This window comes from Magnolia sinica, chromosome 2, assembly GCF_029962835.1.
Source record: "Magnolia sinica isolate HGM2019 chromosome 2, MsV1, whole genome shotgun sequence".
Taxonomy (NCBI): Eukaryota; Viridiplantae; Streptophyta; class Magnoliopsida; order Magnoliales; family Magnoliaceae; genus Magnolia; species Magnolia sinica.
This window is the reverse complement of record NC_080574.1, coordinates 18895726-18909777: the sequence shown is the minus strand read 5'-3', so window position 1 is coordinate 18909777 and position 14052 is coordinate 18895726. Positions and strand designations below refer to the sequence as shown.

Below are 14052 nucleotides of genomic sequence, written 5' to 3'. Positions count from 1 at the left end.
TCATTATCACCGCTGCTTCCTTTGGTGTGGTTCACTTGAGTTGTGGACCTGCCTCATTTTTAGGATCATATCTTAAAATGATATAAGAAAAGAGATGAATAGCGTGGATAAATACTTACATCACTATGGGCCCCACAGAGCCCTGCTCGGAAGGATTACCATCCAGGCGGGGTACGTAGGAAGCAATCCGTGTCCAACCCTAGACCATACATAGGGCCTACCTTAATGTTTATGAGAAATCTACGCAGTTCATCTGTTTTTTCAGCTCACTTTAGGTACAAAACAATAAAAAGTTTCAAATCACAAAGTGTGCCCGTGATGGCCTGAGGAATTTTCAACAGTGGTGTCCATTCCCCACTGTTTCCTGTCAATTGACTCACTGGAGCTTGATATAGCCTCATTTTTTGGCCAAGTCCATAAAATGATATGGAAAAACAAATGAACACGGTTGATTACTCATAAACAACCTATGACCCCCACAAATATTTCAACATAAAGCGTTCAATCCCTGATGTTTCATGTACGTTTGGCCCGCTTGTGCTGTAGAGTAGCCCCAATTTTTTGTCCCACACCTTGAAATGATGTGTCAAAATAGATTAACTTAGTTGATTTGTCAAAAACATCATTGTGGCCCCGCCAATGAACGAGCAACTCTCTCCCCATGGACCTAATATCCGCCAAAACCTCTGACATTGGCATTGATTGATGTGAAAACCTAACCCTGATCGTATGTGGGTCCTACTTTTATGTTGTTAGAAATCTACCCCGTCCATCTGGTATCTCAACTCGTTCCAGGACATGTCTTCCAAAAAAACAAAAAAAGACAAATCAAAAGCTAAAAGTGGTGCCAGGATGGTTAGAGGATGTTTGAGCGGTAGTCCTTCCATCTCACCTTTCCCCGTCGTATAGCCCACTAGAGCTTGGTATTGATTTCATTTTTTGGGTTCATACAGTAAAATGATCCCGAAAAAAAACAGATAGGCGGGTTAAATTTGTATTTAAAAAAATAAACAACATATAGCTTCATAAATGTTTTTTTTTTTCATGTTCATTTGGCCCACTTGAGATTTAGATCAGTATAATTTTGGAACCATATTCAAAATGCGGTGGTAAAATAGATCGACAGAGTGGATTTGTCACAAACATCACAGTTGGCTCCACCTAAGTTAAGCAACTGCCATCATCCATACTTAAATGTCCACCAAACCTCTAGTCTCAAGTTAATCCACGTTGATTGCGGTGCCAATCCAACTTCGAAGGACCCGGATTTCCTGGAAAGCCTTTAATAGGAAATTCCTGCTATGAAACCTAGGTGGGTCTCACCATGATTTTTGTGAGAAATGTACCCTGTACATCTGTTTTTTAGATCATTTTAGGACATGGGGACATAAATGAGAAGGAGAAGTGAGTTGAAATATAGGTGGCGCCACATAAGTTGTGAATCAGGTTTCGGTAGGAATGACGTTAAGAACGGTACGGATGGCATGAAAACACAACTCTCGACATTCGGGAGGTTTCAGTGGTAGGAGTTTCCCTGCCCACCAACCTTTTCCTTTAGCGCAGCCAACCTAGTCTTTAATCTTTCTCGTTTTATTATCTAAGTCCTAAAATATGCTCACAAAATGAATGGACGTACGGGTAGATTTCTCACAAATATGGGGTGCAGCTTGTGCCATCGCACCTGCATTTCCATACAATATCATTATCACGTGCACCAGTGTATGAAATGATCGAACGCATTTATCAATGGGAAGCGGATTGGTTGGTGTACCACACACCAGCTATGTAGCTGGTGTTGATACGTGTGTTGCCAAGATGGGCGCCCATGCTCCTCGAGCTACGAGTCGTATGAACGGTTCAAATTAATGATATCAAAGTTACATGGAGCACAATAATGTATTTATTATATCCAAACCAATCATCCACTTTTCAATATTCTTTTAGAGCATTATATATATATTAATCCTATCAAAGGTTCAAATGGACTACACGAAAAATAGCCGCCAGGATAATGATTTTCTCCGTTAAAAATTCACAGGGCCCACTATAATGTTTATTTTCCATCCAATCTGTTAATAAGCTCAAAAATACATGTTTGAAGAGGAAAAAAAAAATTCCTATTGATCCCAAACTTCTTTGACCCCCACAAGGGTTTCAATTGTAGACGTTTAATCCCTCACTGCTTTTTGCAGTGTGGTCCCCTTGATATTTAGATCTGTCTTATTTTTTAGCTCAAGCCTTAAGACGACCTCACCAAATGGATGGACAGTTTGGATATAACACATACCTCGTGATGAGACCCACAGAACTTGCTGACATCAGTGGTACACCAGCCAATCCGCTTCCGAATGAATGAGGGAGGATTACGTGCGGTCCGACCCCACCCCAGATGGTGGTGCCATTACTGTGGGGCGCACCTTGTTGCATATATTATGTATCAATGCTGTACATCGGTCTGTTTTGCCATATCATTTGAGAGAATGATATAAAAAATGAATTGGATCCAGTGCTCACGTGGACCATACCATAGGAAACAGTGTTGATTGAAAGCCCTATCATTGAAAACTTTACAGGCTCGTTGTAATGTTTTCATAATGTTTATATTCCGTCCAACTTGTTGATCTAAAACTTATGTGGCCCAATAATTTTTCAACAGTAGATGTTCAATCCATACTTTTTCCTGTAGTGTGGTCCACTTTGTTTTATCCGGTAAAATAGATGGACGGAGTAGATAAAATACATGAATAACAGTGGACCCTACAGATTTTACTCAGTAGGCTCAGCGTTCTGAGTTATTCAATAGAAAATTGGCTTCCGTAGAGGGCAATACTGTTATTCGGCAAAAGTTTAGTATCAGACCGCAACATCTCCACTGTCAATCATTCGGTAATTAAGAAATCAAACGGTTAAGTTATCTGTTATTGTAATCAGCTGCCTGATGTACATGAAATATGTAGGTGGGTTTTTAAAAATAGTTTAAAAGCCAGTGATTTATGGTCCATAGCTAAAAAGTCAGTAGACCCAATGGAAAAATACCTACTTATTATTATATTCTGATTGATCCATACCGTCTAACCCGCGTGCAGCTCCGATGGTTAATTCCATGTGTGGCACACTTTATTCTTGCATAAAAATCCAAAATACATACTTTTATTTGCTTAGTCATTTCCACGACCATGCATATGCACGTGCACATGTGCAGATGCACACGTGCTTACTAAAACGTGACCTCCCTATCAAAGATCCAGCTGAACCGCACATGATGAGACCCCCTGTGCTGGGCCCGGTCATCGGCTCTCTCCTGCAGCTTGCGTATCCTCGGCGCCAGCCCGCAGACATAGTCCTGCGCACGCTGTCCGGCGCCGGTTAACCCTTCGAGCTTCTCGAGCTTCCACCGGCACACCAGGAATTCGAGTATGTCGGCATAGTCATTAGCCGTGTAGACGCCAAGCCGCTGTGCCACGGCCGAGAAGTGCTTGAAGAGCTGCGGGTCCCGCCCGTCATGCATGAGGTGGGCCGGCATTGTGATCTTCTTGCGCATCATTTCCTCAATAGCGATCATGGCACCTGTGGGGTCCACTTCAAGGAGCTTCTCGACGATCTTCGAGTACGCCTTCTCGTGTCGCTTTTCGTCTGCTGCAATCGTGCCACACACACGTGCTAAGATGGGGTCCCCTCCCTCTTTGGCCATGCGGGCCGCGTTGCCATGTGAAACGAAGGTCGCCCGTTCTTGGAACGATGTGTAGACGAATCCAAGGTACGGGTTATTGCCAACGCCGGTATCCTGCAACCTTCCATGCAGATGTAAGCAACCAAGTGTACGAGCCGCACGTTCGAATTAAATTATTTTCATAATGACCAATTTACCCTTTCACGTAACTAACGTTGGAAATTGCGAACGCGTATTGGCAACTTACGCTGTCAGTAGCCAGTAGGCAGTAGCTACTGGACGGGAGCGGATTAGCTGTTACTCGGGTAACTGCCTTGTGGGTGTTACCCAAACCGTGTGGACTCTACCTTGATGTATTTGTTGTATATCCACACTGTACATTTGTTTTTACATCTCATCTTACCACGGGATTTCAAATTTTAAAAAGATCCAAATCTCAGGTGGACTATACCACTAGAAATAGAAATGAATGACCATTTAAAACTTTTTGTGGGCTTCAAAAGTTTTAGATCAATCTTATTTTTGCATTTTCCGTTCATCAATATCCTCTTGACATTATCAAGAGGTTGGATTGCAAATAAAAAGTTACAAAACCTTACGATGGACCCTTTGGATTTTTTAATGGTGAGGCACTCAATCACTACTATTTCCTGTGGTGTGGTCCACCTGAGAATTGGATCTCCATATTTTATTAACCGTCCTGAAATGATATGTAGAAACGGATGAACGGATAATCAAGGTGGGATTCACGTTAAGGGTAACACCCACTAAATTCGGTGTTGCCTCGGTAACACTTGAACCGCTCGTGGTCCCTACCTTTGCGTATGCGTTTCATCACAATAGTTACTCGAACCTTGACCTCGTGTTGAAACTCTGGTGAGTGTACAACTGAGGCAAGAGTTAGGTCCCAAAGCAGGTCATGCCACGGATGCTCGTTTTAAGAGAGTGCATTCGCCTCGTACGTGGCAACGAGAACAACGTGTGCGAGAGATCGGATCCGCTCTTCAGCCCATACCACTCTGAGACGATAGTCAGGTGGGCCATAACTGTACATAGAATTTGGACCATTCTCTTATCAATTCCTTTTCTTTCTAGGCTTATGGCCCAACTGATGATCGTATCCTCCTGAGTATTGAGGCATTAAATCTGAACAGTGGGATAAGCTGATGCACGGTTCAGATCTATCACATATACATCCTTGCCACATGTAAGGGGTCTGTACACGTGCAGAAGTCGGAGCCGTGCATCGCGACAAGAATATTGCCTGCGATGCATTAGAACGTGAATTATCTCACGAATTCTGATAGCGTAGAACGTGAAATCGGATGCATTACTGAGTTACTCAGTACGTTCTTCTCGTACCGAGTGAACTCTGTTGGCCCCGTGAATGTACGTGGTTTATTTACGAAGGTCATTTATTTTTCTAGATCATTTAAGGGGTTAAGACCAAAATCGAAGCATATACGAAGGTCGAAGTGGACTAGTGGGAATAATGATTTCTACCGTTGAAACCTTGCTAAGCCTATGGTGATGTTATTTGTCATACAACAGGTTAAAAAAATATGGACGAAGGGAAAGCACAAATATAAGCTTGATCCAAGTCGAAGTGGACCAGTGGGAATAATGATTTCTACCGTTGAAACCTTGCTAAGCCTATGGTGATGTTATTTGTCATACAACAGGTTAAAAAAATATGGACGAAGGGAAAGCACAAATATAAGCTTGATCCAAGTCGAAGTGGACCAGTGGGAATAATGATTTCTACGGTTGAAACCTTGCTAAGCCTATAATGATGTTTATTTGTCACACAGCAGGTTTAAAAAATATGGACAAAGGGAAAACACAAATATAAGCGCTTGATCCAAAATTTCAGTGGTCCTGAAGAAATTTTCAATGGTATACATTCAATTCACACCATTTCCCATGGTGTGGTCTATTTGAGCTATAGATATGCTTCATTTTTGGGCTAAAGCCCTAAATTTATCTGTTTAAATGGATGAAAGGAGTGGATAAAATATATAAATTACGGTGGACCCCACAGGGTTTACTGAGTTACTCACTAGGCAATCCGCTTCCATAGGACGCAGCTTTGGTGGATCCTAACTGTGGGTGCCACCTTGATATATGTGCCTGACATTCACGCCGTCCATCTGTTTTCACGTCTCATTTTATTGTAAGGTCCCTAAACATGAAGTAGATTCAAATTTCAGGAGGACCACACCCACAGTAAACAGTGGTGATTGAATACCCGCCTTAAAAACTTTTTATGGCCACTGAGATGTTTATTTGACATCCAACCTGTTGATAACGTCGTCAAGACCTGGATGAAGGGACACAAAGATATCATTTTGATCCAAAAGGCCCATGGTAAGTTTTTTATGTTTAATCACCACTGTTTACACCTGAGATTTGGATCTACTTCATTTGATGGACCATGACCTAAAATGATATCCGTCGAAACGGATGGACAGGTGGACGGCATTTTTTGGATCATGACGATCCGTCAAAACGGATGGACGGGTGGACGGCATAGATGTAAGCCATATACATCAGGTTGGCCCCCACGGTCAGGGATCCACCGAAGCCGCGCCCGATGGCGTGAGCCCCATTGTCGGAAGACCAGAACGTTGGACTGATGGGCCCACCATTATTTTGCCCAAAGCAATCAAGCAAATGACTGAATTACCCTCTTACGTAGGGGAAACGGATTGGCTACTCCCCCTGCCACCAGCCAATGGCTGATGGTCCGTGCGCTCTGGGCCCTGCCATGATCTATGTGTTTCATCCATGCCGTCCATCTATTTTTCTAGATCATTTTATGGTATGGTACCGAAAATGAGGTATATCCCAATCTCAAATGGACCACATTACAGGAAACAGTGTTGAAGGAACGTCAACCATTAAAATTTTTTTGGGGGCCATAAGAGTTTTGGATGAAGCTGATCTTTGTTTTTTCCCTTCATCTGCGTCTGTATGACCTAATCAACAGATTCGATTTCAAATAAACAGTACATCAATATCCAATCACTATTGTTTTCCTGTGGTGTGGTCCACCTGAGACTTATATTCCTCTCGTTTTTGGAATAAAACTTTAAAATGATCTTTAAAAATGGATGAACGGAATGGATGAAACACATACTTCATAGTGGGCCCACAGAGCACCGACCACCAGCCACCGGGCTGGTGGCAGGGGAAGTAGCCAATCCGTTTCCTTACGTAGGGAAGCTCGAGCTCACCATGCCGGCTCCAATGAGGTACTGTACGGTGCGCTCCACCATGCGCATGTCCACACGCCCCGACAGGTAGAGATACTTCCCGAGCAGATCCCCATGCCGGTTCTCCTCAGCCGTCCAAGCCCGGGTCCACACCGCCCACGGACTATCGCTCGCGCCCGTCTCGTCGCGGACACCATCGGCCCTGTTGATCATGCTCTGGTACGTGGGTAACGCATCCTCCGTGATCATGTGTCCCACCAGCACCACGAAGTACTCGTCTGGCAATTCCGCTGATCGGGCCTGTAGGGCCCGCACCTCTTCGTTGAACTCATCCGTCGGCAGTGTGGGGTCCGGCAAGAAATCTTGCGGCTGCCAGGACTGCTCGACCGGCTTCAGGAAGGATAGGATCGTTTGTGTGGCCCACCCTTCCAGTGTTTTGAATATCTCGACCTTCTCTGGTGGCATTGACTGCGTGATCGCGTGCCGGGGCGTTGCCGGTGGATACGCTACCGCTGAGATTGGGCATCGCCTGAATCTGACACAGGTTGTCGGAAATTTAACACGATTGACCGGAAACAGGCTGAATTCCGGTAGGCGGGGATGCTTATGGAGAGAGAGTATGGAGGATTGCATGGCTCCTGTATGTTGGGTGAGCATATGCATGCGTTCGCTCACGGGAGTGGGTACCTTTATTTATAAAATTTTGCGTAATGAATGACCATCGGACTTCGATTAAATTACAGGACGACCAATTGTTATTAGAAATTATTTGATACCGGATAAAGATAAGTAACACTAATTCGGCTACAATAATGACCTTGGGCGTTAAGATATGTAGACATGTTATGAATGATTGAGATTTAAAGATATTGGTCATCTATTCAACTACTCACTCAGTATGTAAAATTGAATCAGATAATATTGAGAGGGTGTCATTCATCCTCTAATAATGGGTTATACTTTTGATTTCTGTACTTAGGGATTTTTCAGCACAAACAAAATCGAATGGCAAAGAGATTTTTACAGTCAGTCATAAAGAATAGCTGCGGAACACTCTCTTGATGGATGAACTAAGTCCAACGCGATATCATAAACTCAAATTATATCTAAAGATTATTAGTTACTTGGTTACTATTATACATTATATTACGAAATTTAAGGCAATAGACTTGGAAAGTAAAGATTGCACTATGAAATGTAACTTGTTCAACAAAGTAATTAAATAAAAGATTACACTATGAAATGTAAATTGACAAAATAATTGAGGAATAATTGAAAGATAAGTTTAAATTGTTTGGGTTGGTATGATATGATTTTCCTTCTTGATTTGTTTTGTTATTTATACCATTGATCTAGTCGTTTTGGATACTTCTTACATTCCGAGAATTACCATAAACATTTTCCATTACTGCCATCTGGAATTCCCACGCTTTAGCTTTCTTTGCTCATCCTCTTGCTACCTGTTATGTAATCGCAACACCACCTACACTTATCGAGATATCTCTTTTGAACGTATTTGTAAATATTTGAATGCACCATGCATATTCATACATTTTACACATAAGTCTACCAGATCATTCGTAACAGGGTATGATGATAATGGAGATGAACAACTAATATCTATGTTTGATATCGAGCAAGGTATTCCTTTTCTGGGCCCTCCCTTGGATGGACCACATGCTAAAAATTACACGAGTAAGCTGATCCAAACCACCAATTGGTGGGATTTTTCCCAACTGCTCTATTGCAAATATCATAGCGACCTCCCAGTCAATAATTAATATGTTCCGATCTGGCCCCACTTTTGGGCTCTGTATCTTTTACAAGCATGCCACACCTACATAAGTCGGCTGCTTGGTAACTCACTTCAGCCTCATGTGATGGAGCACACCCAAAAATCTCTTCTATCAGATGATCCTAGCCGCGCACAGATTAGTGGACCCAAATCCTCTATAACACTTGTTTTAGGCCCTGTGTAAAAAATTAGCTATGTGGGCTCACCATGTTCAATATGTAAAATTTACTCCATAGACAATGTAATTTTATCCTTGATTCTAGGCTTTGGGGAAAAAGTAAGGCAGATGCATAAATCAAGTGGCCCACAGCATCACGGGTAACAGTGGGTATGGCTTGGGATGCCATTCATAGGTTCATGCATGGAGCCACCATGGTATCTTTCAGGAAACATTTTAAAGATGTGACTCATCTCGATGAAGTGAAGATACAAAAAATAGCATAATCCAAAACGTACATGGTGTGTGAACTTATAGGCTTTATCATTTATGAGCAATTTTACATTGTTTCTATGAAAAACAAGTACGATTCAAGCGGGAGATCCCATTGCCCTAAAAACAGAAAGTAGGGCTTAATGGTTAAGTTTTTTTTTTTTTTCTACACACTTCTATGAAACACAAGTACGATTCAAGCGTGGATTGCGTACCACCCCTGCACTCCCTAGCTAGTAACGGAAGGAGCAATTTGAGGGCCACCGTGATGCATGGGTTTCATCTACACTGCCCATCTATTTTGTGATATTATTTTAGGGTACAAGCTCAAAAGTGAGGCAGCTCCAAGGCTCAAATGGACCACACAGTGGGGATTAAATACTTACAGTTGATTATTTATTTTTTATTTGGAATCACAGAAGCTTTAGATTAAGTTGATGTTTCTGTTTTTCTTTCATTCAGGCCTATGTGATTTTATGAACAGATTGGATGGCAATTAACCATCATGATGGACCCTATGAAGGTTTAAATGGTGGGTTATCACCCTTACTTCCTGTCATGTGGTTTCCCTTGAGCTTTGGATCTGTATCATTTTTGAGATCCTAACATAAAACGACATGGCAACATGGATGGCTGATGTGGATAAAACTTATAAATCATGGTAGCCCCTCACAGCGCGTGTCCATTCCTAGCTAGGGATGGGTGGGTTATCATGCAATATTCCTCGCTCATTTGAAAGCTGTTGGTTGGTACCTACTTAACTCAGTCTCCTTGTAACTGGACCAGCTATCCCGTCAAATCCTGCCACTGGAGAAGTGGATTATGTGTTACTTGGATAATAAGTTGGTGTTTCCCTAACTGTGGGGCCCACCCTGATATATGTTTTGTATATCTTGCATCATTTATTAGCTTTTAGAGCTCATTTAAAAGCATGGTTGTGAAAATGAAGCATATCCAAAATCTCAAGTTGACTACATTGCAGGGATATTGGTCATCGAAAGCCCATCATTAAAAACTTCTTAAGGCCCTGTGTAACGTTTATTTGTCATCCAACTTGTGGATAAGGCCACATGTGCCTAATTGATAAAAACTTTTGCAACCCTATTAATGGTTGGCATTCAACCCCTACCATGTAAGTCCACATGAGATTTGAATTGCTTCACTTTTTTAAAAATCATGTCCTAAAACAACTGAAAAACTGATGAACAATACAGATATACAACACATACATCTAGGTGGGCCCCACGGTTAAGGAAAAATCTAATATTGTATTACTTGCCTAATCACTCCTACATGAAGGGTGGAATTGGGAGCGGATTAACTCAACTCATGAAGTTAAGGAAAAATCCAATATTGTATTATTTGCTTAGTCACTACTACACAAGGGGTGGAATTGGGAGTGGATTAACTCAACTCATTTTATGACATTATCCAAATCTACCATGAACTACACCCTTGTAACAAGTGATGAATGACCATTAAAAGCTTTTCGTAGGGCACAATTTTTTTGGATCAAGCTGATATATGTATTTTCCCTTTATTTATGTCTATTTGACCTTATCGGAAGCTTGGATAGCAATTAAACATTATATATTTTCTTACAATTGGCAATGAGAACAATCACCACTATTTCCTGTGGTATGTTCTACCTAAGGTTTAGATATGCTTAAATTGTACATCTTTATATGGGCCGAAAAAATGGGGGTACAGTGTTGATATTTAACAAATTATTAAGCTAGGCCCCATGCTAATTTGGTACCGACATCCAAATCGGCTCAAGGTCTTTTAATTTAAAAGCATTTAATAAAAAAACTGCTTTTTAAATAAAACGGTTTTTAATTTATCGAAATGAAATGGACGTAGGATTGCCTCACCGTGGGAAGCTAGGTGGGGCCCACCGTGATCTTTGTGAGAAATCCACCCCATTCATCTTTTTTGCCATCTCATGTTAAAACATTAAATCATTTTTGAGGTGGATCCAAAACTTAAGTGTACTGCATGACAGGAAAAAGTGAGCAGGGAAATGCCTACCGTTGAAACCTTCCTGGGATTTATCTTGATGTTTTTGTGCCATCCAGAACGTTCATGAGGTCTTTATCACTGGGATGAACTGAAAATACAAAATATTAGTCTTATATAAAACTTCTGTGGCCCCACGAAAGTTTCATCGGTAGGTGTCTAATCCCTACTATTTCTTGTCTTGCGGCTAACTTAAGTTTTGAATCTACTTCATGTTTGGTATGATAACATGAGATGGAAAAACGGATGGACGGAGTGGATTTCTGGAAAAAACATCATGGTGGGCCCCTCCTAGATTCCAAGGTAGGATGCGGTGTGGATTACTCGGAATTCGCATCCAAATGGAACCAATTTGGGTCAAAGGGTGGAAATATGGCCCACACGAGTATTGATTATGGCCATCCAAGCGGTGGCCCCAGCACGGATGAACTAAAGCCAAAAAACCACATTGATGTTCCTAACCATCATGACACGAGCTTGAACATGGGCTCTTAAATGTGGGCAATCAACGGTCTAAATTTTACACCCACGACACATCAAATGTGGGTCCACCATTTGGAGGGCTGGATGGGGTCCAAATTCATGTCTTCGACACGAACGGCAGAGATGGAGCACGAGCCTGACCACGCACCAAATTAACACTTTGAAAGAGCTGGAGCCTGATAATCTATAATGCAACCGGAGACAAGATCAGGTGCCTAGTGCTCGGTGCTATGTGGACTCCACAATGATGTATTTGTTTTATCCACGCCATCCATCCATTTGAAAGATAATTTTAGGGCTTGGTCCCAAAAAATGAGGTAGATCTAAATCTCAGGTGGACCACACCATGGGAAAACAGTTGTAATTGAATGTCCACCATTAAAAACCTCCTAGGGCCCACTGTAATGGTTATTTGACATCTAACCTGTTGATTAGGTTATACAGACTTGGATGAAGGGAAAAAAATACATATCAGCTTGATCTAAAACTTTTGTGGCCTCCGAGATATTTTTAACGGTGATCGTTCAATCAACACCGTGCGGTCCACTTGAGATTTGGATCAACTTCTTTTTGGTCTCATACCATAAAATGATACCTAAGAATGGGTGGACGGCATGGATGAAACACACGTGATGGTGGGGCCGACAGAGCACCGACCACTAGCCATTGGCTAGTGGCAGGGTGCGTACCCGATCCGTTTCCCCAAAGATATCACCTGGAAATCCGCGATCGAGGATTTGTATGCGGATTTGTCTTGACGATACTCGTGAATTGTGAGCCATGGAACTCCCTAGCTGTGGCGCTTAATGTCGTGCGTGCGTGTGATGTTAGCTACGTCCGTTGACTGCGCTTTGTTCCGCTCATTTTATTAGCCCAACATCCGCTGTTGCGCAACTCATGTGCAACCACTAAGGGCCCGTTTGGCTGGGTGGATTGGAAATGGCATGGATTTCTAAGTAACGATGGTATTGTCAGTGGATTGTCTTGAGATCCATGGGATTGCCCTATCCCTGGATTACTATATAGGCAAATTCTAGGGCCTGTTTGGCCCAAACGAACCTACGGTATCAGGTGGGATGGGATTCAAAAAATATAATTATTACCCATGGCAGGGACTGTTCCCTGTTACCATGGGATAAGCTTAATTCGCTTTTTTTTGTTTGTAATACGGTGGTCCATTGAAAGGATATACCCACCATCATTTGAAACTATTGACAATAACATACATGTGTTATATTTAAACCGTTCATTTGTTTTGTAACCTCATTTTATGGCATTCGCCTAAAAATGAGGCAGATCCAAAACTTATGTGGCCCCAAAGAAGTTCTTAACGGTAAGTATTCAATCCCCATTGCTTTCTATGGTGCGGTCCACTTGAGCTTTAGATCTACCTGATTTTTTGGCCCATGCTCTAAAATGATCTCAAAAAATGGGTGGACGGTGTGGATATAGCCCACACATCATGGTGGGACCTACACAACTTGCTAACATTGAGTGATATTAGCACGGACCAATACGATTCCATCTAGCCTACTTCCAAGCGTTTCCACTCTTCCCAAGCATGGAGTGGAGTTGGGACAGGACCGGATGCAATTCCATCCCACCAAAGCCCATCTAATCCAGCCGGCCAAACAGGCTCCTAAGGATTAGGGTGGATTGGATGGGATTTAAAAGTAAAGATGGTGTTGTCAGTGGATTGTCCTAAGATCCATGGGATTGGGATCAGATCACCGACTCTGTTTGGCACGCCCAGCGAATCCCGGGATTTAACTTCCATCGGGTACATTACCTCATGTTCTCCCTGGGGTTTAAAACTCAGGACTATGAGGGCGTGTTTGGCCGGACCGATCCCATGGGATTTGGTGGGATGGGATCAATTTTAAGGTAATGATGATGGTGTCAGTGGATTGTCTCATGATCCATGGAATTGCTTATATCCCTCGGAAATTCACCGGGTCTGTTTGGCACGCCCTGCTTATCCTGGGATTTTACCTTCCAATCCATTCAACCAAGGGCTAGGATCACTGTTAAGGTAATGATGGTGATGTCAGTGGATTGTCTTAAGATCCATGGGATTGCTCGTATCCCGGGACAAAGTTCACCGGATCTGTTTGGCTCGTCATGCCGATCCCGGGATATTGCCGATCCCATCCCACCTAATCCCACATCCAGCGGCCGGCCAAACACGCCCTAAGGTTTTAAATGGAGCGTTACCCTTGGAGCTGGGCAGGAACCAACTTGACTCTCCTAACTCGACTCGTCTAACTTACTCAGTCGAGTCAGTCTGAACTGAGTAGGCTTCGCTCAATCCGAACTCAAACCGAGTCGAGTCGGGTTGTCAGGTAAGGTGTGTGTGTGTGTGTGTGTGTGTGTGTGTGTGTGTGTGTGTGTGTGTGTGTGTGTGTGTGTGTGTGTGTGTGATATATATATATATATATAT

The 14052-nt window shown here is 42.5% G+C and overlaps 1 protein-coding gene across 1 annotated transcript; it reads right to left on the bottom strand.

The window, feature by feature from the left end:
• Positions 1–3217: 3217 nt before the first annotated feature.
• Positions 3218–7518, bottom strand: LOC131224143 (stearoyl-[acyl-carrier-protein] 9-desaturase 6, chloroplastic-like). The gene is made up of 2 exons (XM_058219690.1): positions 6907–7518; positions 3218–3784 (listed from the first exon to the last, which is right to left on the bottom strand). The coding sequence occupies exons 1-2, from the start codon at positions 7516–7518 to the stop codon at positions 3218–3220; spliced, it is 1179 nt and encodes a 392-aa protein (XP_058075673.1).
• Between the last annotated feature and the right edge of the window lie 6534 nt (positions 7519–14052).

What these genes read in the sequence shown, in the direction of transcription:
- LOC131224143 (XM_058219690.1), bottom strand. Translation starts at nt 7,518, where the DNA reads ATGCAATCCTCCATACTCTCTCTCCATAAGCATCCCCGCCTACCGGAA. An exon ending in ACCTCATTGGAGCCGGCATG is followed by an intron (nt 3,785 to 6,906) that starts GTGAGCTCGAGC and finishes GGAAGGTTGCAG; the next exon opens with GATACCGGCGTTGGCAATAA.